Source organism: Chiloscyllium plagiosum, chromosome 21 (genome assembly GCF_004010195.1).
Source record: "Chiloscyllium plagiosum isolate BGI_BamShark_2017 chromosome 21, ASM401019v2, whole genome shotgun sequence".
Classification (NCBI taxonomy): Eukaryota; Metazoa; Chordata; class Chondrichthyes; order Orectolobiformes; family Hemiscylliidae; genus Chiloscyllium; species Chiloscyllium plagiosum.
The window spans coordinates 15,939,910-15,964,800 of record NC_057730.1 but is presented as its reverse complement, the minus strand read 5'-3'; the positions used below and the strand labels follow the sequence as shown (position 1 = coordinate 15,964,800).

At 41.8% G+C, this 24,891-nt stretch overlaps 1 protein-coding gene across 1 annotated transcript; it reads left to right on the top strand.

The window, feature by feature from the left end:
• The first annotated feature begins 887 nt into the window (after positions 1-887).
• On the top strand, positions 888-7,636 carry LOC122560568 (NADPH oxidase organizer 1-like). The gene is made up of 8 exons (XM_043711326.1): positions 888-1,030; positions 1,178-1,258; positions 1,350-1,425; positions 2,149-2,329; positions 2,461-2,663; positions 3,286-3,399; positions 4,929-5,046; positions 5,762-7,636. The coding sequence occupies exons 1-8, from the start codon at positions 968-970 to the stop codon at positions 6,432-6,434; spliced, it is 1,509 nt and encodes a 502-aa protein (XP_043567261.1). The 5' UTR covers positions 888-967; the 3' UTR covers positions 6,435-7,636.
• The last annotated feature ends 17,255 nt before the right edge of the window (positions 7,637-24,891 follow it).

The window sequence follows — 24,891 nt, the reverse complement described above, 5'->3', positions numbered from 1 at the left end:
AGTCAATGGTAGCTATTGCAGACTCTCCACTTCCTCCCTCCTTTGCCCCAGGTTTCTCACAGCAATATTCCATGTAACCCTGTTGTACTGGCAAACCATACCAAATAAATGTGGAACACTGATGACGCAGAGGGATCCCACTTAGCTCATTTCTATGCCTGCCCGAAAAGAAAGCAAGCCAACCTCTCGTAAACTTGCTTTCCAGGATTTGGTGGTACACAAGAGTTTCTGTTAGGCAAGTAAGTTCTAGACTCTGACTAATCCTCTGGGTGAAAATAACCCACAAAAAGTCAAAGAGTCACACAGCATGGAAACAGACCCTTCGGCCCAACTCATCCACGCTGACCAGATATCCTAAATTAATTTTGTTCCATTTGCCAGCACTTGGCCCACAGCCCTCTAAACCCTTCCTATTCATATACCCATCCAGATGCTTTTTAAATGTTGTAATTGTACCAGCTTCCAACACTGCCTCTGGCAGCTTGTCTGCACACGCACCACCCTCTGCGTGAAAAAGTTGCCCCTTAGGTCCCATTTAAATCTTTCCCTTGGGGGAGTCCAGAACTAGGGAGTAGTCACAGACTAAAGGAGATGGGAATGGGACTGACATGAGGAGAAATGTCTTCACCCAGAGAGTGGGAAGCCTGTGGAATTCTCTGCCACAGATTTCTCATTTGATTTGTCTGGTACTGTCCAGAATTGTTTCATATCAACTCTTTGCGCAGCATGTGTCCCCGCCTTGAAGCCAAGCACATTTACATTCCAGGCAGAGTCATGTGCATCACGGAAAAAAATCCGAAATGACTTTGCACATCGTGGAATTTCTGGGCGGCGGAGTTGGGCAAAGTGTGCTGTGAGAGGCAGGGGACTGCCTATAAAACAGAGCTCTGTGCCTGCTGAAAGCTAGAGACCACACAGTCAGCACATTTGTAACCTGGAGAGCTCCGAGCAAGAATCAATCAGCACAATGAGTAAGAGGTTCCCGCTGCAGGTCCGCATTATTGGATTAATGCAACATAAGAAGCTAAAGGTGAGCCACTTTATAATCTTTTCTTATAAAAGGCAGATACCGTAATAAATGTACATTATTTTCTCTAACATTTTGAACATTCTGCTCTTCATTATTTCTATGTTTTATACTAATAACTCATTTATTTCTTTTGTTGCTGAATGGCAGACCTATCTTGCATCAGTCCTGTGGTCTGATCAGAATGATGTTATTGTGTACAGGACATTCGCAGAGTTTAAGAAACTGCATGTAAGTGGAGCTTCGAACCTGTTAAACAACATGCTTTGCATCGTGTGAAGTGGGTTTTATTTTAAATCTTCCCCTCTCTTTTGAATAACAGAAAGCCATTGTGAAGAAGTACCCTTTAGAAGCTGGCCGTATTAAAAAGTCAGACCGCATTCTCCCCAAATTCCAAGGTAAGGCGAAAGCAATTTCTTTTTCATAGAATCCCTACAGTGTGGAAACAGGCCATTTGGCCCAACAAGTCCACACCGACCCTCTGAAGAGTAATCCACCCAGACTCATTCTCCTACCGTATTAGTCTACACTTCCCCTTTCAAATGCACCGAGCCTACACATCTCTGAACAGCATGGGCAATTTAGCATGGCCAATTCACCCTAACCTGCACATCTTTGGAGTGTAGGAGGAAACCTGCGCAGGCACAGGGAGAATGTGCAAACGCCCACAGACAATTGCCCTAAGGTTGGAATTGAGCCCCTATCCCTAATGCTGTGTGGCAGCAATGCTAACCATTGAGCCCATTTTATTTGTAAAACCTAAAAAGTTAGTACGTTACACAGCAACCATCAGAGGACTCCTTCCACACAGCAAGATAAACTCAGGCACCTCTTACTCTATATAAAGTCATAGAGTTGTATGACACAGAAACAGATCCTTTATACCAACTTGTTCAAGCTGACCAAGTTCCAGCTTTTCCTCATATCCCTCTAAATCCTTCTTATACCCATCCAATTGCCTTTTAAATTGTTGCAATTGATGATGATTAGTAAAGGAATTTAAAACATTATCTTGAAACATTTCAGACTGGTCTGAAGTATCTTTTTAAAAATAGTCACTGTTTAACTATTAAGCCAAAAGCTTTAAAATTCAGAACATTTTTATGCTGATTCCCTTGCAGATATCACCAGAAGGGAGAAAAGGCAAGCTCGAGTCAGTAGATCAGTGCTCAGGATCGGAATGCTGCAGGAATATTGTGATCGTTTATTGACATGTTCCACTAAGATCACTGAGGACCGAGATATTATCCAATTCTTCCTGGCCACTAACAGTGACCTTGCACCATCCTTTCCCTCAGACAGGTGAGCACACGATGGTGCTGCAAGTGAAATGTTAACACTGTTAGACCACCCACACTCGCATCAGCTCTCAAACTTCCTACGGACGGATCGGTCTTGCCAAACTAACGCTGCAGCGGTCTCTTTTGCTCTAGTGTTATTGTCATGCCTTCGGCGGTAGAGAAGAGGAGAGAGACTTTACGGCGTTCTGCCAGAACCGGCGCCCAGTCTATCACCCAGCCCGTGGCTTCAGAGAATTACAGGTGCATCGCACCTTATGAAACCAAAGATACCAAGAACAAGCCGTTTAAGGTGCTGGAGGACGAAACCGTCGATGTTATAGCCAAGAACACATCAGGTAACATTTTGGGATGATCGTGCTTTGATAGTGAGTCTGTTTATTTCATTTTTGAATTCTGAGGTGCGGTGTTTGGGATGAGGGTGCCAGAGAGAAGGTTGAACTGAAAAATGAGGGCTTTATTTTTGTCTCTTTTTTTTGCAAACTTCATCAAAAATCTGTTGAAACGTACCGATTCCGTATGTTTTATTTACAGACAGACAGAGCTAATTAAGACAAAGCGCGTCATTTGTTTAATCAAAGATAGAGCTCCATTTGCAGCATTCACCCTAAGTTTGGGGGATGGAGGGTGGTCTTGTTGTTTCTACGTTCTGGATTAGTGGTGCTGGAAGAGCACAGCAGTTCAAGCAGCATCCTGAACTGCTGTGCTCTTCCAGCTCCACTAATCCAGAATCTGGTTTCCAGCATCTGCAATCATTGTTTTTACCTTGTTGTTTCTACGTAACAGTTCAGCTTCGTGAAGCAGTATTATTGAGATGGTTTCGTAGACCAATCATAGTTCCTGAATGTATACCAACAGGATATTGCAAAATTGAATAGCCGATAATAGGCTTACGGTGGGCAAAATTGTTTAATGTGGGGACATCCTTATCCTAATGGCTTTGCTGCCTGTCTCTTCCAGGTTGGTGGCTTGTGGAGAATGAAGGAAAGCAATTAGCCTGGTTTCCAGCTCCCTATCTCAAAAAATGCCTTTCTTCTGTCAGATGTGGGGACTCATTCATTGAAAAATCAGGCGGTAAGTTAATTATTAGACATTGGCACCACTCTTATGATTTAATGTTAAAGCTGCAGTGACCCATTAACATTGCATGTTAAATATTCTAAGAGCGAAAAAGAATTGCTCCATTGTTCTGATGCGGCACAATTAAATATCATTAGCAAAAGATTGCACAAGCTCCAATTATTTTCAATTTCTCAATCCATTGATAATTTATGCTCTGCATTCTTTTGCACTTGATGACTTCTTAAGTAGCTTCTACAAAAACAAATTTGTTGCATATAAATGTCTTTGTTGGCTTGCCATTCGACACTTTGTTAGCCCATAATATGCTCGACCTGAAACAGCTCTATGTTTTTCAAATCGTGAAATTGTCCGGGGGGCAATTAACATAAAATGCCAAAATTGGGTAACTTTTTTCCAGAAACCAATTCAGTTTCTGTTTACTTTATTAAAAAGGTTAAATCCAACCACATTCATTTTCTCAGGAAAATATGGCCACACTTATCATACTCAAATAAAAATTCCAGCGCTTTCAACCCTGCAAGATTATTTACAGTCAGAAAGAAGTCCTTCAGCCCATTATGTCCATACTGGCTGTCTGCAAATAACAGTTTTGCTAGTCATAGAGTCATAGAGATGTACAGCATGGAAACAGACCCTTCGGTCCAATCGTCCATACCAACCAAACATCCCAACCCAATCTAGTCCCACCAGCCAGCACCCGGCTCATATCCCTCCAAACCCTTCCTATTCATATACCCATCCAAATGCTTTTTAAATGTTGCAATTGTACCAGCCTCCACCACTTCCTCTGGCAGCTCAGTCTTGCAGATATTTCAAATCCAATTTCCTTTTAGAAGTTATATTTGAATAAAGCTCAATTGCATTGTTAGGGAATGCATTCCAGATCCAAGTTGCATGTGCATATAAAAAAGAAACGTTTTCTTCGTGTAGTGTTTGGTGTTTTACCATTCACTTCTTAACCTTTCAGAACAGTTATTATGTTCAGACCTCTTTAGATTTAGCATAAATCTCCCTCCAGCCTTCTCACCCCTGAGGAGGACAGCCTTCCTTACTTGCAGGGACCTTCCTTGCAGCCTTAACCAGAGTATTCCTTACTCTGCTCAATCAGCCTACAATCTTTGTATGTTGTGATCTGGCTGTACTGCACGCAAAATTAAACTACTTAGGTGGGTGTGACAATAATAAGTCAAATTAAAAGGACTTGATTTACAATCTATCCCCATCCCTGGAACCGTTTTTGTACAAATTGTTTTCCATACTTACTCAACAGCCTTCAAATATTCTCTAAGGTAGGTACCCGGAACTAGACACAATACTTCAGTTGAGGTTGAACCAATGTTTTGTAAATGTATAATGTAACATATAATTTGGTAAAACAGAATAAGAAAAATTGAACCAAGCTCACCATTTTCCAGAATTAGTTGAAGTCCTTTTTTTTGTGTAGTGACATTTTAATCAATATTTAGCAATATTAGTGTGAAATATTTATTTTCGTTTTGTTTTTCCTTTCATAAATTTAGAGTGCCAATATTATGCTGTTAAAAGCTATGAAAAGAAAAACGAAGATGAACTATCCATGCACGTGGGTATTATAGTTGAAGTCTTGAAAAAGTCCAGTGATGGATGGTGGTTTATTAGGTATGTCCTTCTGTATTGTTGAACAGTTGTTCCTTAATCAGTAGATCCAAATAGCTAATGGTGTATGGCAGCTACAATTTAGGATCTTACATTGAAATCAGTCAGATTCTCCATGTCACAAAAACTCTGTCTTAAATCTGAAACATGATTTGAACATCTCAATGGTTAAGATTCGATTCCCTACAGTGTGGAAACAGGCCCTTTGGCCCAACAAGTCTACACCGACCCTCCGAAGAGTAACCCACGCAGACCCATTTCCCTCTGACTAATGCACCTAACACAATGGGCAATTTAGCATGGCCAGTTCACCTAACCTGCACATCTTTGGATTGTGGGAGGAAACCGGAGCACCCGCAGGAAACCCACGCAGACACAGGGAGAATGTGTAAACTCCACACAGGCAGTTGCCCGAGGCTGGAACCAAACCTGGGACCTTAGTGCTGTGAGGCAGCAGTGCTAACCACTGAGCCACTATGCCGCCAAGTGTTAAATGCCATTTACTTTCTGTTTCAAGAGCAACTTTCTTTTATCAAAAATGAGCAAAACAAGGGATTAGAGAAAGGACTTTAAAACATTTGTTAATTACCAGAGAATTAAATCTAAATATATTGCATTCAACGTAAGTAGAATTGCAAGGAACGATATGAATTGTTGTGTGCATTCTGGAACCAGCAAAGCAATGTGGAGACTAATTTGTCATTTTGTTGTTTAATAGGTATGATGGTCAGTCTGGGTATGTCCCATCGGTGTATCTGCAGCCATACAAAAACCCTCATTCGAAATTACAGATTCTAACCAAGCCGGTCAGATGTGCTTCCACTCCAGATCTCACTATCACCGTTGACAATTCATCTGTGCTGTCAAGTGTTGAAAAGCAGAAGTTGCGGAGAAGCCAAGACAGTTCCCCCACAAAAACCACCGGTGTCACTCTTAAACTGCAAAGGCAAAAATCAAAGTCTTCCACCTACTTGCCAGATGAAAACCTATCTGAAGGTGAATTGAGCCTCCCCAACTCAGACGAGTCAGATAGCAGGTCAGAAAGCTTGTGTGATGATAGTTCAGACAAGTCGGAGTCGACTGAGGATGACAGTTTGCCAGATAGTTACCACGTCCTTAAAGGCTCCGATAATGTAGCAAGACTGTTTGAGAACCTAACTTTGTCTGCTGAGACCATGTCCAAGAATGATTCGGGAGTGGAAAACATGGATTTGAGTGACAGCCCTGATGCTTCAGTAAGTGTGAAAGTCCCTGCTACAGACATGACTCCCAGAATACCTCCAAGGCCGCATCGCCAAGAAATACTGTCAAGGTGCACCACCTTCACCAAGAACATGGTTCTTCGGTCTCAACATCTTCCCACTTTCCAAAGTTACATAACGGAACATTAGGTTGCTCAACCAAAATATTGCTGAGGAAGAAACGTTTTGTTTCGTTTTTACTTAAACAATATTTGAAATAGTATGCAGAAGCTGCAAATTTTGTACAAGTTATTTGAGGGAAATATAGGTAGTGAGTGTTAGTTTTTCGGTTCATGTTGCTGAATGTATTCAACTGCCACTCAGCAGAATAGATATGTTAATCCATAATAAGGGTCACAATGAAGGAAACATACTAATTACTCTTTGACTTTGTGGAAAATTCCTTCAATTGGACTCTATTGAACTAGCCTATCTTTTCATAATGAGAGAGACACCAGGATTGACTAGGGGAATGCTAATTTTCAGCACATCATAAATGACAATCATGTAAGTAACAATTAATTATGTTTCATTAATAAATCAATATTTAATAATTTTAAAATATATTAAAATACTAATTTTGGGACATACTGAAGTAAAACTTGTTCGGCTTGACACATATTGAAATGTTTTTAACGCGATGCTATAATGAAGATAGTCATTGGTTTAAGAGCTTGCTGGTTGTTAAGTTTATTAATAACTCTGGCTGCCTTTGAGGCATCCAAATCAAATAACATTGTCATAGGTCTGTAATCCAGTCCCAGACTAACGTGATTGTTTTTTGATCGCCATCTCTGTTATAACAAAATCACTGCAGTGCGGTTTACTGTCAACTATCAACTTTTCAGAGCAATTCTGGATAGCCAGCAAAGCTAACATACTAATTTTACAAAAAAGAAAAGCCTTGCTACAGGATCACAGGTTGAAAAGAAGGGCTTCTTCAGTTATTGCTGAACCTTGTGTCATTATACACTCTTCAAGAAAAGTGACTCAAGTTTATCTGGGCAACCACCATACTGCCCAAGTGTCCAAGAAAATCAAAAAATCATGCTCTAATTTAGCAAGTGGTTCTTCTATTCAAATTTGAGCAAGTTGTATTTTCCATAATGGAATAAAAAAGCTGTTTTGTCATTGCACAGCAATAGCTTATATTAAGAAATGTAACCAGGTGTTTTCGAGATGTGGGATGGTACAATAACTGCAGTAGAAATGTATCAGGAATCATGTCCCTTGCTTTTAGGTAAACAGCTGGTTTTCTGGTTCAGCTATATTTGCTGTTTATTTCCTTTGCAAATGATTCTGTACTTTTGGGTTATGCAAAATTACAATAAACATTTATGTATTTTAAAATAGATGGTGTATATGGATATTTTCATTTGCAGAGACAAAACATATTCATGTATGTGGTTTCTATTGGAAAAAGAACTGCCTCTGCCACACAATTTCCTTAATTGACTGAGTATACTCACCTGACTGATAAGAATATCATGTTCCAATCCAAGCCATGGTGTTAAATTAAGTCACATTCAGATCAATCATGATCTTTTGAAATGGCAGAACAGGTGTAGAATCCCTGCAGTGTGGAAGCAGGCCATTCAGCCTATTGAGTGTATGCTAACCCACTGAAGAGCTTCCCATCCAGACCCACATCCCTTACCCTATAATCCTGCATTTCCCATGGCCTAATCCACCTAGCCTGCACATCCCAAGACATTTTGAGCATGGCCAATCCACGCGACCTGCATATCTTTGGACTGCAGGAGGAAACTGGAGCAGCCAAAGGGAATCCAGGCAGTCACCCAAGGCTGGAATCAAACCCAGATCCCTGGCACTCTGAGGCTGCAGTACTAACCACTGAGCCACCGTGCATGGATGTTTAGCTTGTAGCTCTGTGACAGCCTCAAAATTGTGCCTGCCAACTTCAATCTGCAAATACTCAAAGGGAGGTGAAAGCTTCACTAGATTCTTGAACCAGGAGCCTAGCCAATATTCCAGGGACCAAGGCTCGAATCCTGCCACAGCAGATGGTTGAATTTAAATTTGATAAATATCTGAATTAAGAGTCTAATGAAGACTATGTGACAAACCGTTGTCAATTGTCAGGAGTAAAAGCCCATCTGGTTCAACAAATGCCCTGCCTTAGAGAAGGAATCTGCTGGCCGTACCTGCATGTGACTCCAGACCCTCAGCGATGTGGTTGACTCCGAGCTGTACACAGGGATGGACAATAAATGCTGGCCTACTCAATGATACCTGTATTCTATAAATGATTTGAGTCATAGAGATGTACAGCATGGAAACATACCCTTCGGTCCAACTCGCCCATGACGACCAGATATCCTAAATCAATCTAGTCCCATTTGCCAGCACTTGGCCCATATCCCTCTAAACCCTTCCTATTCCTATACCCATCCAGATGCCTTCTAAGTGCTGTAATTGTGCCAGCTCCACCACTTCAACTGGCAGCTAATTCCATACATGCACCACCCTCTGTGTGAAAAACTTACCCCTTAGGTCCCTTTTATATCTTTCCCCTCTCACCCTGAACTCTAGTTCTGGACTCCTCCACCCCAGGGAAAAGACCTTGTCTATTTATCCTATCCATGTCCCTCATGATTTTATAAACCTCTACAAGGTCACCCCTCAGCCTCTGACACTCCAGGGAGAACAGCCCCAAGCCTATTCAACCTCTCCCTGTAGCTCAAACCTTCCAACCCTGGCAACATTCTTGTAAATCTTTTCTGAACCCTTTCAGGTTTCACAACATTCTTCCAATAGGAAGAAGATTACAATTGCACACAATATTCCAAAAGTGGCCAAACCAATGTCCTGTACAACCACAACATGACCTCCCAACTCCTATTCTCAATGTTCTGACCAATAACGGAAAGCATGCCAAACGCATTCTTCACTATCTTATCTACCCATGTCTCTACTTTCAAGGAGCTATGAACCTGCACTCCAAGGTCTCTTTGTTCAGCAAGACTCCCTAGGACCTTACCATTAAGTCCTACTCTGACTTGCTTTTCCAAAATGTAGAACCTCACATTTATAACAGCCCATGATTACAAAGCTGCCCAATAAGTTAACTGAGATTTTTAAGAAGTGGACATTCGCACACAATTTTCACTGCAGCATGCAATCAATGTATGAATTTAATAGTTGACCAATGTCCAGCTCTTGTCTCCCAGTTACAGGAAGGATATTATTAAGCTGGAGAGGGTTCGGAACAGGTTTACCAGGATGTTGTCCGCTGATGCTGCCTGGCGTGCTGTGTTTTTCCAGCACCACACTTTTCAACTCTGGTCTCCAGCATCTGCAGTTATCACTTTCTCCTGGTATGGAAGGTTGTAAAGAAAGGCTGAACAGGCTTTTTTCACTACAGCATAGGAAGTTGAGAGGTGACTGTATAGAACTTTATAAAATACAGTCAATTCTGCTATAATGCGCGTTTCTTCAATGTGAATTGGCTAAATTGCGATGAAAGAATTTAGACCATTATTTGTGGAATGCAACATTTCCTTACCTGTATTGGCTATAATGCAATTCTGGCTCAATTGATTTAAATGATGCTGCTGTTGTGTGATTTTCTTATAACGTGGTTTACACGGGAACACAACTATAGATAGGATGGGGGATTTCAAGGCACATTTTTAAGTTGAGAGGAGAGAGAGAGAGATTTCAAATAAGACATTGGGGACAATACTTTTACACAGAGTATGGTTCATGTGTGGAATAAACTTCCTGAGAAAGTGATGGATGTGGGCACAGTTACAATGTTTAAAAGACATTTGGATAGATGTGTGAATAGGGTAGATATTTGGAGGGATATGGACCAGGAAGAGGCAGTTCAGTTTGGGATTATGTTCGGCATTGTCAGGTTGGGCTGAGGGATCTGTTTCCGTGCTGTATGACTATTAATAGTCATCCTGCTGATCTTTCTCATGACAGCACAACACCAAACATGCTGCTAATTGACAGACTGCTCAGCAGGAGGCACAGGTTTAAGCAAGGCCACCACAAGCTAAAACCACAGTGTATGTTGTGTGGTGTGGTTCAATGGATAGTACTCTCTCCATTACTTTAGGAGAGTCATGGGATCAGGTGGCACCCCAGGATCTGAACACAGCGATCTGACATGATGGTATGGTAAAGAGGAACTGCTGGACTATTGCAGACGTTACCTTCCTGTTAAAATGTCAAAGTGTCTACCTTCTTAGGTGTTCATAATGGATGGTATTATGTTAAAGAAGGATGTAGGTATTACCAATGGCAAGTTCTTATTCCTCAATCAGTACCAGCTAATCTGATGATGATATGATCATCATTACATTGTTGTTGGTGGGAGCCTGTGATGTGGAAATTGATCATTGTGTTTGCATTACAGTTGTGACTACATTTTTAAATTTTATTTCTTTTTTTATAATATATTTTTATTAAGAAAAAATAGATTTTTAAATATTACACCAAATACAAAACAATGCAATTCAAAACAGTCCAAAAATAGTACAAAACTAAACTCAAATAATAATTAAAAAAATATTCCCCAACCCACCCTCCTGTACGAATGTATAAACATATATAGAGAAGTATAAAAGTTTAAAAAAACCTAAACTAGCTATTTAACTAAATAAATAAATACCTAACAACAAACAAATAAATAGTAATAACTCAGCCCAGCCACACAAAACACTCATACATTCACAGTTCCTCCTCCCTGGATATTGGACTCATGAAACACAATTGTTACGGCTATGTAAAAGCCCTTGTTAGTGTGGTAGATAAATCTGTGTCCAGGTATTTCAAAAAGGGCTGCCATGTCTTGTAAAAATTCTCAATTTTGTGGTGTATCGTATTTGTGAGAAAATCCAGGGGAATATGCTCCATAACAATCTTCCACCAACCCGACAGGCCTGGGGGGGTTTTCTAATCCAACCTAGCAAGATATTCTTCTTTGCACAGAATGTAAGAATATTAAAAAATGTTTTCTTATGCGCGTCTGCAAGAAATACAATGGGTTGGCCCAAAAGGAGAGAAATAGGATCCCTCTCCATCCCTACACCTAAAATCCTCTCCATTGCACCCGCCACAGCGCTCCAATCTGTTTGAAGCCTGTCACAAGACCAAAGACAATGGGTAAGACCCATACAGACCTTGCACTTGGGACATGCTGAAGATACCCCTGGCTTAAATTTTGACAAACAGTCTGGGGCTAAGTGGACGCTGTGGAAAATCTTCAACTGTAAAGCATGGGTCCTATTGCAAATTGCTATCTTCCTTGCATTCTCCCAATAATCCTCCCATGCCTCTGAACAAACTTCAACACCCAGCTCTCTTTCCCACATCTTGCAGAGTCGATCAGACTCATCTGAGGTGGCACCCCCCAATTGGTGATATAGAGTACTGACAGAGAGTGTACTCTTAGCCCTTAGTACCCCTCTTTCTATGTCAGATTTGTAGGGATCTGTCAAAAGTGTGGTCTTTTTTTGAATAAAATCCCTAACTTGAAAAAAATGAAAGAGGTCTCTATTAGGTAACTCGTACTTCTGTGCTAACTGATCGAAGGACATCACTACATCTCCCTCAATTAAATCACCCATGCAAGATAAACCCCTAGCTGCCCAACGTTTAAATCCTGAATCTATCATACCCAGTTGAAAACCCGGCATTCCCACTAAAGGTGTAAACAAAGGTGTTTTGCCAATATTACCTTCCCTCTGCCAAATTGCCCTCCATGCTTTAACAGTATTGATGACTATTGGGTTATGGCAATATTCCCTAACTGTCCTCACCTTGTCCAAAACAGCAAACTGGTAAAGGGGGAACCTTGCCGGGAGGCTTTGATATCTAGCCATATTGAAAGAGGGTCCCCACAAACCCAATCACTCACGTAGGTCAAAATTGAGCTTAATTGGTAATTTTTAATGTCCGGAAGGTCTACTCCCCCCAGTCTGTGAGGCAACTGCAGTTTGGCTAATTTAATGAGGGGCCATTTACGGTGCCAGATAAAGGAGCTGAACCAACCGTTCAGTGTCCTGAGTGTTTGTTTATTGAAAATCAGGGGAAGCATCCGTATAGGGTATAGCAAACGAGGGAGAATATTCATCTTAATAAGCGCTATCCGACCCAACATTGAGACTGGAAGTGCCTCCCATCTTTGAAGATCTTGTTTAATTTTTTCAAATGATTGAGTAAAATTAGCTTTGAACAGCCAATCCAGAACTAGAGTAATGAATATGCCCAAATACACAAAACCCCTCTGTGCCCACTTAAATGGGAATCTATAGTCACTCTCAAGAGCCAACTCTTTCGTAAGACCACCCATTGGCATAGCCTCTGATTTAGCAAAATTAATCTTATACCCTGAAAAAGCGGCAAACGTGTGAATGCATTGTATCAGGCAAGGCACTGAAACTGCTGGATTTGTCAAGAAAATGAGAACATTATCTGCATACAGTGAGATCTTATGTAATTTTGACCCCACTTCTGGAGCTGATATATTGAGATCCCCACGAATGGCCTCTGCCAACGGTTCAATCACCAACGTAAAAAGTAATGGTGAAAGGGGACAGCCCTGCCGGCTGCCCCTAGAAATATTAAAATCGCTTGATCATACCCCATAGGTAATAACCACCATGAGAGTCACACCGTACAAAATCTTTACCCATCTTAAGAAAACTTCGCCCAGACCAAACCAGTCTAGAGTATAGAAAAGGTATGGACACTCAACGCGGTCAAATGCCTTCTCTGCATCTAAAGAAATCACCAATCCCTGTATTGACTGCTGTTGGCATGCTTGAATTACATTAAGCACCCTCCTAACGTTATTGGAGGATCTGCCACCCTTTATGAAGCCCGTCTGATCCTCTTTAATAATAGAAGGTAACACAGTCTCCAGCCTTAACGCAAGAGCCTTAGAGAGGATCTTAAAATCCACATTTAAGAGCGAGATGGGCCTGTATGAAGCACAGTCTTCCGGGTCTTTCCCTTTTACAAGGATAAGTGAAATATTGGCCTCTCTCCGAGATGGTGGGAGACAATCATGACTGTATGAATCATTAAACATATTCAGCATCGGGCCTGACAGTATACTTATAAATTCCTTATAGAATTCATTGGGAAGTCCATCAGGACCGGGCGCCTTTCCACTCTGAAGCTGCCTCACAGCTTCCTGCACTTCTTGCTCTGATAATGGGGCATTGAGAAAGGTAAGTATTTGCCTGGCTTGTCACCATGCACATATAACCTTTGCTTTGCAAAAGCCGCAGTGCCGTAATCCTCTGTAGTTTGACCAACGAGAGTCTGTCAACATAGGCCTTCTCGGCTGCCTTCAACCGTGCTTCAAGGAGCTGTTGCTGCTCACCCTTCTGCCGCTTCCTACTTGTGGAATACTAACCATCTGGCATAAGCTTTGGTAGTTTCCCAGAGAAAAGATGAGCTATAAACCGAGCCTATGTTGATGTCGAGGAATGCCCGAAATTCCCTAGAGAAATACTCCACAAACTTGCTGTCCATGAGAATAAAGGGGTCCATTCGCCAGTACCTTGAATCCACTGTAACATCCTTAATCTTAACCATGAGGTACACTGGAGCATGATCAGAGATGGCAATATTACCAATCTTACAGGATGCCACCAGATTCAGGGTTACCGCAGGGGTCAGAAAAAAATCAATCCTCATATGACATCTATGCTGATTGGAGAAAACGTGAAATCCCCACCTGCAGGGTGGAGACACCTCCAGGCATCCACCAACCCTAATTCCCCACACAAACCCAATAACTATTTAGTTTGTGCAGAGGGTATCAAGGGACCTTTAGGCAACCTGTCTACTGTGGGGTCCATGAGGCAGTTAAAATCTCCCCCTATAATGATGTGCCGAGACTTGAGACTCATCAATTTAGAAAAAGCATCTACCAAGAATTTAAGAGGATGAGCTGGGGGACAATAAACATTTAAAATGCCATATTCTTCCCCATTTATCTAGGCTTTAAGAATTACAAACCTCCCGTATGTGTCTTTAATACATTCCAACAATTTAAATGAGAGACTTTTCCCAACCAATATAGCCACTCTCCTACTTCTGGTATTAAATGATGAAAAAATAAACTTGGTCAAAGCCATTCTGCTGTAATTTCAGATGCTCCTTGTCATCCAAATGTGTCTCCTGTAACAAAGCAATATCCACCTTCTTCTTTCTAAGACTCAAGAGTACCTTCTTCCTCTTAATGGGTGAGTGACTTCCCTTGATATTCCAGAAACACCATTTAATCAAATCATTAGCCATAATCTTCTGCAATTACATTTAAATTCCAGAGAAGAGGAGCCCAAACCATAAGTTGCTGACCCTTAGTGTCGCATGGTCCACCAAATATAAAAACTACATAAACTAAAACCACTACATTTAACAAAATTAAAAATAAAAAACAACAAAAACCAGAAAACAAACCAACATATAAAGCGCCAATAGCGCTGAGTAGAGGAACTCACCCCCTGCCCGGAGGGGTCAGCTACCCATCCTGAACTGCCCATAAATAGGCACCTAACCATCTCAACCACCTTCACTTCTCCCAGCTAGAGCCGCATCGCAAGCACAAGCTAAAAAGATTAAACACCCCTCATAGAATATCAATATGAATAAAAAAACATTCTTTTATAACAAAAAAGGGAATAAACACCCCACCCATCCTTTGGTATGTCCTAACTTAGAAATTTAAATGTACATCTTAACCACCATCAGACATAGTTTGAACCAAATTATTATCAATAGAGGGGAAAAAAAGGGGGAAAAACAAAGCTCCAACTGGATTTCCTCGATTTCTTTTACAGAATGATAAACACATACCCAAGCAACAATATTTATACATACTACAATTGTTTAAATTAGGTTAGTTTGTCCACAGAGTCTCTTGCCTTCTCTGACGTGTCAAAGAGATGCATGGATACATCTAAGGTGATCCGAAGCACTGCCGGATATCTCAGGGAGTACTGATTCCCAAGCTCCCTCAGTCTTCTCTTGACACCATCATACGATTTTCGTTTCTGGATCACCGCCACTGAAAAGTCCTGAAAAAACATGATCTTAAACCCCTCATAAATTAGGGCCTTTGGATCCTTAACCCTGGAGTCTGGAAGCCTCCATGACTCCCACGTTATCCCGGTAATGATGGAACTGCACCAGGAAAGGACGAGGGCGTTGACCCAGACCCGACCTCCGTGCTGCGACCCTGTGAGCCTTCTCTATCTTCAGTCCTCTCATGCCAGTCTCCAAGTCAAGGAATTTCGGAAGCCAATCTTCAACAAATTCCGCAGGCCGCTCACCTTCCTTACCCTCAGGAAGACCGATGATCCGAATGTTTTTTCTCCTGCCCCTGTTTTCAAGATCATCCACTTGGTCATGCAAATTACGAACCTGCGTCTTCAGGGCTTGGATTTCTTCCTTGAATGAATTGGCATCAGCTTCCACCACTGTGACCCTGTGCTCCACCTCATCCGTCCTCTTCTCCAGATCTCCCGGCGACTGCAGCATGAGAGAGACTGGAGCCAGCTTCTCTTCAATCTGTTTCCCCAACATCTCGTGAGATTTCGAGAGCTGGTTCACCAGGTCCTGGAGAGTAATTGGCTCCGAGGCTGCTGCAGCTGAGCTGCAGACCCGGCCTCAGATGCTCCTCCTCCCTTTTTAGGCATTTCTGGACAGCTGAAAATACAGGTAAGTCAATTTTTAAATGTTTCTTGGGACTCCACAATCTTTCCAACACTCCAAGAAATCCTGATGACCTGGGTTGGGTGGGTTAAAGCACCGTCCTGCTCCTGCTGCGATGTGAAGCTCTGCAGTGTGATCTTCTCAGATCGCCGCCATCTTAGATCCCCCAAACTTTATTTCTGTTTAAAGTGTTTCTGGATTCTGGATTCTGGTTTCTGGATTAAACATTCAGCAATGCAATAACAGCAGGGAAGAAGCTGTTGATTCATATGTTTAAGCTTTTGTAACATCCGCCCAACAGAAGAGTTTGGAAGACCTTATAACTGGGGTGGGAGGGGTCTTTGAAATTGCTGGCTATCTTTGCTGAGGCAGTGAGAAGTATAGATGGGGTCAATGGATGGAAGGTTGGTTGGTGTGATAGAGTGCACTCTGTTCACAACTCTCGCTGGCTTCTTATGGTCCTGGGCAGAGCAGTTGCCGTGCTAAGCTTTGATGAATCCGGATAAAATGCTTTCTGTGGTGCATCTGTAAAAATTGGTGAGGATCCTTGTGGACATGCCGAATTTCTTGAGCTGCCTGAGGAAGAAGAGGCATTGTTGCTGAGGACACTCAGACTGAGGTCATGGGATGATATTCTATTGCTTTCCAGACTCTATCACAAATGCTGTGATTCATTGGTCAAAAGAACATTGAGGCTCTTATAGCCTACTGCACCCTCATATTGCTGAGGGGCAATAGCAGAGTGGCACATTCTTTAGGGTTCTCCAATTGCCACCTACTATTGGGATGATGGCTTTCATTCTCCAAACGTTGAGAGTACACCAGTGCCGAAGCAGCCACTTCACACACTCTCTCACAGACACTCATAAACCTGCCCCCAACTCCCCCCCACCCCCCACCCACCCACACACACACACACACTCACACACATATAACTTTGTGGGGTGAATTTGTATTTGTGGAGTTACATTTTATTTTGCTCAAAAACTGCATGAATCCATGTAAGATTCTGTAAATCCATTTTTTATGTTAGAATCAGTCTGACCATTGTGGCACAGACAGCCTCACACAGGGAAGCTCACACATTCAATGCATTATCTGGGCTGACATGACACCAATTATAGAGTCATAGAGTCATAGAGATGTATAGCATGGAAACAGACCCTTCGGTCCAACTTGTCCATGCCGACCAGATATCCCAACCCAATCTAGTCCCACCTGCTAGCACCCGGTCCATATCCCTCCAAGCCCTTCCTATTCATATACCCATCCAAATGCCTCCTAAATGTAGCAATTGTACCAGCCTCCACCACTTCCTCTGGCAGCTCATTCCATACACGTACCACCCGCTGCATGAAAAAGTTGCCCCTTAGATCTCTTTTATACCAACATGGTCATTCTGAAAGATGAGCGACTTAACAAACAATCCAGGTCTTTTTCAATATATAATTTCAGTTACAGTACACTGTAAACTTTTGCTATAAATTCTGTGTCTTACGATCTTGTACTCCACAACCATCTGGTGAAGGAGCAGCTCTCCGAAAGCTAGTGCTACCAAATAAACCTGTTGGACTAAAACCTGGTGTTGTGTGATTTTTTTAACTTTGTACACCCCAGTCCAATACCTGCATGCCCAAACCATGACTGCTCAGTCAGCCAGCCCGGAGACCGTTCCTGCCAGTGCTGAGATGGTACAGTCACCAGCTACACCTTCAAGGGCAGGCTTACACAAGGGCAGTAAGGCACCCCACGGAATCCCAGCAGCCACTGGGGTTAGTCTTGTGTGAGGGGCTCTCCGAGAGGCAACACCGGGCTCTCAGGTAAAGCTCAGCAATGACCAGATGAATATTGTACAAACCATCAACTGTCCTTTTGGATAAATAGACGAGTTTTTCTTCAGGATATTGGCCTGAAGGTAGCCCAGAACTGAAGGGTGGAGAGCAGGGGAAAGTTGACGAAGGCTCTCTGAGGGATGTTTGACAGGAACTGGTGTCACATGATAGACTGGTGGTCTAATGATGTCTCGTCACTTGCCTTCCTCCACCTCCCCCTGACCTGCCCGTGTTTATTGTCCTTCCTCTTCCTGGGCTTCTCGTTGAAGACCTGGTGACAAGGGCTGCACTGACCTCTTGGTCTGGTTCTGCAGGCTGCAGCAGGCCACTCAGTTATTGTCACTGCGGCCTTATTTCAAGATATGCCCTTGATTAGGATCGACAGCAACTGTTTATTGAACCATTTAACATTAGCTACATCGCTTCTGTTATGGACCAGACTAAACCCTCCTCAAAATATATTAAGGAGGTAGCCCAGACCCTAACTTTTATCTTGTTTAAAAGCAAGTGCGAGGTTCTGCATTCTACATATGATTTGAATGGTCGAACAATGAGGCTTTAACCAAATATCCGTGGTTGTTACACCACAATTAAAATACAAGCAGAAAAAGAAGAACTGGCCTAAGTTTAGCTATCAAATTACTTCAAATAATATATTATTTAACTATTACCAATTGTTACAACTCGGCAGTGAAGCCCTCTGTTAATTGAACCAAACACTCAGAAAAGCTCACCTTACCTCGTAGTCTGTTAAAATATGAGGGACAGAGAACTCTCAACTTTCACTGTTTAAAGATAAACATATTAATTTATTCTTTAACTCTAAAAGTGAACGTTAAACAACAACTATTTACAACTTTAGGCCTCCCTTTCTCTTAACTACTTGTTATCTGCCTCCAACTCTATAACAATATACTGTTCCATAAAAACCTGCATTTAAGTTATATCAACTTAATTTCAAAACCACACAGCAGCTGTTGTCTCCGGTGTCCTCCTTCTTTTGGCTGTAGATCTCTCTGGGTTGCCTGCTGTATTTTACTGCAAAGATGTTTCATATGAAAAAGCTATCTTTGACAGAGAGGATTTAGCTGGCAGTCACTCTGTCAATGGCAGTTACTCTGTCTAATTTTCAAAATGCCTGCTTCTTTGTACCCCTGACATTAGATCGTCTCATTGCTTTGAGGTTGACAAAAACAATAAATTCAAAATCGATTGGGTTTGAGTATCCTGGGACATAATTTAAACTGATTGGTTAGATTCAAATTGTTGTCAAAACAACTCAGGTATCTATTTCACAGCCAAATGGTACATATTTTCAATTTTCCAGTACCGTCTGAGACTGCTAGCTAGTCATACGTCTGGTGTTTGTAAGCCCTCAGTGTAAAACAATAGTCACTCTGTCTTAAAGGTATAGTACATGCCTTTAACTTCATAACACCTCCCCCTTAAGAAAAGATAAACCATCATAATGAAAAGATGGCTTCATTTTTTTCCCTAATTCTTATTCCCATTTTAATGAAATACATAGGACATTAATCTAAGCTCATATTAATTTTGATGTATATATATATATATATGAAAAAACAATTTTATCTGTCCTTTATCCTTTAAATCCGCGATAACGCATCTGCTACCACAGTTTTATCACTCGCAACATGTACATTTTTAAAATTAAAAGTCTGTAACATAAGACTCCAATGAAATAGTCTCATATTCTTGTCAAGAATGTAAGAGGATTGTGATCCGTGTACATAACTGTCTCTGACACATTGTTCATCACATAAATATTAAACTGTTGTAAGGCCAGTACCAAACTCAATAATTTCTTTTTAATGGTAGAGTACTTTCTCTGGTGGGTGTTTTGCTTCTCTTAATTTTTCAAAGAACTCTGCCAACTGTACCATGTGATCTTTCCATGACTCACTAAAGATCTCTACATCATGCAGATAGACTGCACAGTTTGTTAATCCAGCCACAACTCTGTTCGTGAGTCTTTGGAATGTGGCTGGTGTGTTCTTCATTCCAACCAGCATCGCTTTGAATTGATATAGCCCATTTGGGGTTACAAATGCAGAAACCTCTTTCGCTTTCTCTGATAAAAGTACCTGCCAATAACCATGCAGTAAGTCCAACTTTGTGATGTAACTGGCTTATCCAACTTTCCCTATACAGTCCTCCAATCTTGGTATTGGGTATGAGTCCGATTTTGTTTATGGAGTTGACTTTCTGATAGTTCCCACAAAATCGTTGAGTGGCATCAGATTGAGGAACTAACACGATCGGCGAACTCCACTCACTCTGACTCGGTTTGATGATATCTTCGTTGCGTATCGTATCCACTTCCTTCTGCAACTGTGTGACTTTGAAAGGATGAAGCTGTAGGGGTTTTATCAGAAAAGAATTCCGTACTTCCGGCTCATGCACAATAACATTAGTCCTCCCATCTTATTCCTGCACATGTCCTCATACTGCTGCAACACACCTTTCAACTGAGTTCTTTGCTCCTGAGACAGATAGTTCACTAATCTAGCCCACTTCCCAAGGACTTCCTCATTGTTTAATGTATTTTGAGACACATCAAACGCCACAACATCTGGATTTGATTCCTCACTCTGCGGGAAAGTAGCTAACATCTGTTTCTCCAGTTCCCTGTCTCTATTATAATAAGGTTTCAACATGACATACCTGATATAGTTTTTTTCCTATTCGGCATCTTTTAGATTAGATTAGATTACTTACAGTGTGGAAACAGGCCCTTCGGCCCAACAAGTCCATACCGCCCCGCTGAAGCACAACCCACCCATACCCCTACATTTACCCCTTACCTAACACTATGGGCAATTTAGCATGGTCAATTCACCTGACCTGCACATCTTTGGACTGTGGGAGGAAACCGGAGCACCCAGACGAAACCCACGCAGACACGGGGAGAATGTGCAAACTCCACACAGTCAGTCGCCTGAGGTGGGAATTGAACCCGGGTCTCTGGCGCTGTGAGGCAGCAGTGCTAACCACCGTGCCACCATGCCGCCCACAATACCAGATAGTTTATCTGACTCAACTTTTTCTCAGTTTGATAGGGACCACTAAATCTGGCTGTGAAGGGATCTCCTACACTGGTTACAATACTAATACATTATCCCCACGGGAACCATCTGAATTTCAGAGTTTTTGTCTGCCATCTGCTTCATTCCATGCTGTGACCTCTTCAGGTGCTGTTTAGGTAATTCGCTGACCCGATTTTATCGCTCACTCACCTCAGATACATAATCGAAATGTGAGATCTCCGACTTTGGTCCTGTCAATTTCTCTAACTAATTTCAAAGTGCCTCTCACATCATGTCCAAATATTAACTCAAAGGGAGTAAACTGAGTAGATTCATTTGGGACATCTCTAATGGCAAACAATATGAATGGGATACCTTTATCCCAATCATTCGGGAAATTCTGACAGTGTGCTCTCAACATGGTCTTCAGGGTCTGATGTCACCTTTCCAAAGCTCCCTGGGATTCAGGATGACATGCACTTGATTTAAAATGTTGTATACCCAAGCTATCCATGACTTCCTTAAACAGCCTAGCAGTAAAATTAGACCCTTGGCCTGATTGAATCTCTCTGGGTAGCCCATACTGCGTGAAGAAAGCTGCTAACTCCTCCATCACCCTTTTTGCCTTAATACTCCGGAATGGAACCCCCAGAAATCTGGTAGACGCATCTATTATGGTTACCAAGTACTGGTTCCTACACTTCGTTTCAGGAGGGGACCTACACAATCAAGCATAACCCACGTAAAAAGTGCTTTGAATGCAGGAATTGGCAACAAAGGGGCTGGTTTTATTACCACCTGTGGCTTACCTACCATTTGGTATGTATGACAGGTACGGCACAGGTTAACCACATCCTTGTGCATTCCAGGCCAATAGAAATGTTTTTGTACCTTAGCCTGAGTCTTCCTCACACCTAGGTGACCTCCTACTGATAATTCATGTGCTACCCATAACGCTTCCTGTCTGTATGTTACCAGCAACACAATCTGATGCACTTCTGCCCATTTTTCCTCTGCACTCACCTGCTGTGGTCTCCATTTTTGTCTTAGGATTCTATCTTTAAGACAATAACCCTCAGGAATATATTCTGACTCCTTTTCTGAGAATGCATCTATATGTATCGTTTATTGTCTTGTCTTTCTGTTGCACGTCCCTTAACCTTTCAGGACTAAACATTGCTGTCTGACCCTCTGCCTGTTCAGGTTTTTCCTGGACCATTATATCAAACAGAGTGTCCACTAACTGAACCTCAACTCCTTCATCTTTCTCTTTAGTTTTTGCTTCATTCTGTGACTTAAGATAGTGGGATCTTGTTACCACACAGTCTGGAAACATTCCAAGGTATTTTTCTTTTAATTCCTCAGTTCCTTAGTCTTCCTTTGGCTTCTCCACAACAAAGGGTGTCACTCTCACGTTGGATCCTGCTAAATCATTCTCAAGAACAAACTGTATTCCTGGAACAGACACTCTGTCAATCACTCCCACTGTTACTTCCCCAGTCTTAATTTGGAACTCCAACCTGATCTTACATTGGGGAATGTTAAATTTCTGTCCATCTATCCCACAAATTACCACTCTATCAGGTAACAGGTCAGAAAGAGTGCAAATACATTCACCTCTTACTATTAGAGCCTGATTGTATCCTGTATCTCTCAAAATTGTAACTTCTTGCCCTTCTCCCCTTGTTCATTCTGAGTAAACTTTACCCACAGAGGCGTGTTCTTTATAAAGATCAGGCACTAATTCCGTACCCAGCCCCTGCATAGGCCCTGCACTCTCCTGCAGCTCCTCGACTTCTTTACTACTTCTACTTAGCCTCTTTTACCACATCATTTCCCACAGTGCCTTTCTTTAATGACCAGCACTGTGGCTTTACATGTTCCACCTTACCACAGTGGAAATGCCTGTTGCCTTTCACCTCCTTTTCACCCTCTTGGGCTTTTTTTTCACCTGTGGTAAACTATTACCAGTGTACTCTAATCTTTGTTTTATAGTGTATTATCTCCCCTTCTCCCAATATCTATCCCTCACAGGATGAAATTCTTGCTGGAAGCTAAGCTTTGCTATATGCACCAATGCATATTCATCTGCCATCTCTGCTGCTCTTCTTACTTCTTGATCTTTCTCTTCATCCACATGAATTCTTATCATCTCTGGAAGTGAGCTTTTGATAATCTAATCATCTCATTGGATTATTCCAGCAGAATAATCTCTCTTAGAGCCTCAGAGGTGTTATCTATTTTTAAGGCCCGCACCCATCAATCAAAAGTACTGTTTAACAATGAATGATTAGATTAGATTCCCTACAGATTGGAAACAGGCCATTCGGCCCAACAAGTAATTCTTTCGATCTGAACATAGGTCTGACCTGGTTCCTTCTTTATGTTTCTGAACCACTGTCCATACGCTTCTGATTCCAATTCATAGCACTAAAAATAGCCTGTTTCAGATCTTCATAATCCCTTGACTCCTCATCTGACAGTGCTTCATATAACTCACTCACTCTGCTTCCCAGCTTAGTCTGAACTAGCATTATCCACGAGTTCTCTGACCACTCCATCTGCCTAGCCAACTTTTCAAATAAAATAAAGGTTTTGACATCTTTCTCATCAAAATGTGGCAGTGTTTTAACATATTTGTACATATCACTACCTTCTCTCTTCATTTCCATCCTGTTAACTGGACTTACCTAACTAATTCACAACTTTTGAAGTTCAAATTCTCTCTCCCTTTCTCTTTATCTTTCTTCTCTCTCTCTCTCCCTCTTTGCTCAGCTAAACCTTCTCGCTTCTTTATCCTCTCTTTCTCTCTCTCTCCTTTTCTACTCTCCCTCTCTCTCATCTTTTCATCTCTCTTCTTTCCCTTTCTTTATCTTCTAACTCCATTTTCCTCAATTGCGTTTTAGGTTTTTCTAACTGCACTGCACTTCTCTGTTCCTCTGACACACTTAAGTGCTTGACTAACTCCCTTACAATTCCAGCTTTCCTTTTGTCCCTAGTTAGACCCAATTCTAACCTCTTTGCTAATTCTGAAGGTATGGCCTTCTTCTGTCTTTCTCAACTTTCTTGGCAAATTTGGGAATTACCTTCAAACTCCAGAACCTCTTTAGCAATTTTAAGAGCCATTTCTCTAACTTTTAATTTGACCAACCAAAAGTAACCGAAATGAAACAAATTGTCTCACTTACGTTTCATTTAAAGATCTAGGATACTCATTGGCAAGTGTTTAAATCTGCTGGGATCTTTCAAATCCCAAATCTGTTCAAATCTGTCCAAATCTCAGACTGGATGTCCAAATCATGGACCTAAGTCCCCATACTGTTATGACACGACGCTGAACCCTTCTGTTAATTAAACCAGACACAGGGAAGCTCACCTTGCCTTGTAATCTGTTAAAATATGAGTGACAGAGAACTCCCAACTTCCACTATTTAAAGAAAAAATATATTTTTTAACTTTAAAAGTGAACATTAAACAAATTTATCAGGATTCTTGCCTGGGATAGAAGGTTTGAGTTAGGTGAGGCTGTGTAGGCTGGGACTTTTTCACTGGAGTGTAGAAGGTTGACAGGTGACCTTACAGAGGTCTGTGAAATCATGAGGGGCATAGATGAGATGAATGACAAGGACCTTTTCCCTAGAGTGGGGGAGTTCAAATCTAGGGCGTATATTTTTAAGATGAGAGGAGAAACATTTTAAAAAGGACATGAAGGGCAACTTTTTTTACACAGGGAGTGGTTCGTGCAGGGAATGAACTGACTGAGAAAGTGGTGAATGTGGCTATAGTGACAACGTTTAAAAGGCATTCGGATAAGTTCATGAATGGGAAAGGTTTGGTGGGATATGGGTTGAAAAATGTGGTGCTGGAAAAACACAGCAGGCCAGCCAGCGTCCGAGGAGCAGGAGAATCGACATTTCGGGCATAAGCCCTTCTTCAGGAATGAGGCTAGTGTGCCAAGCGGGCTGAAATAAAGGGTAGGGGGAGGGAATTTGGGGGAGGGGTGCTGGGAATACGATAGGTGGAAGG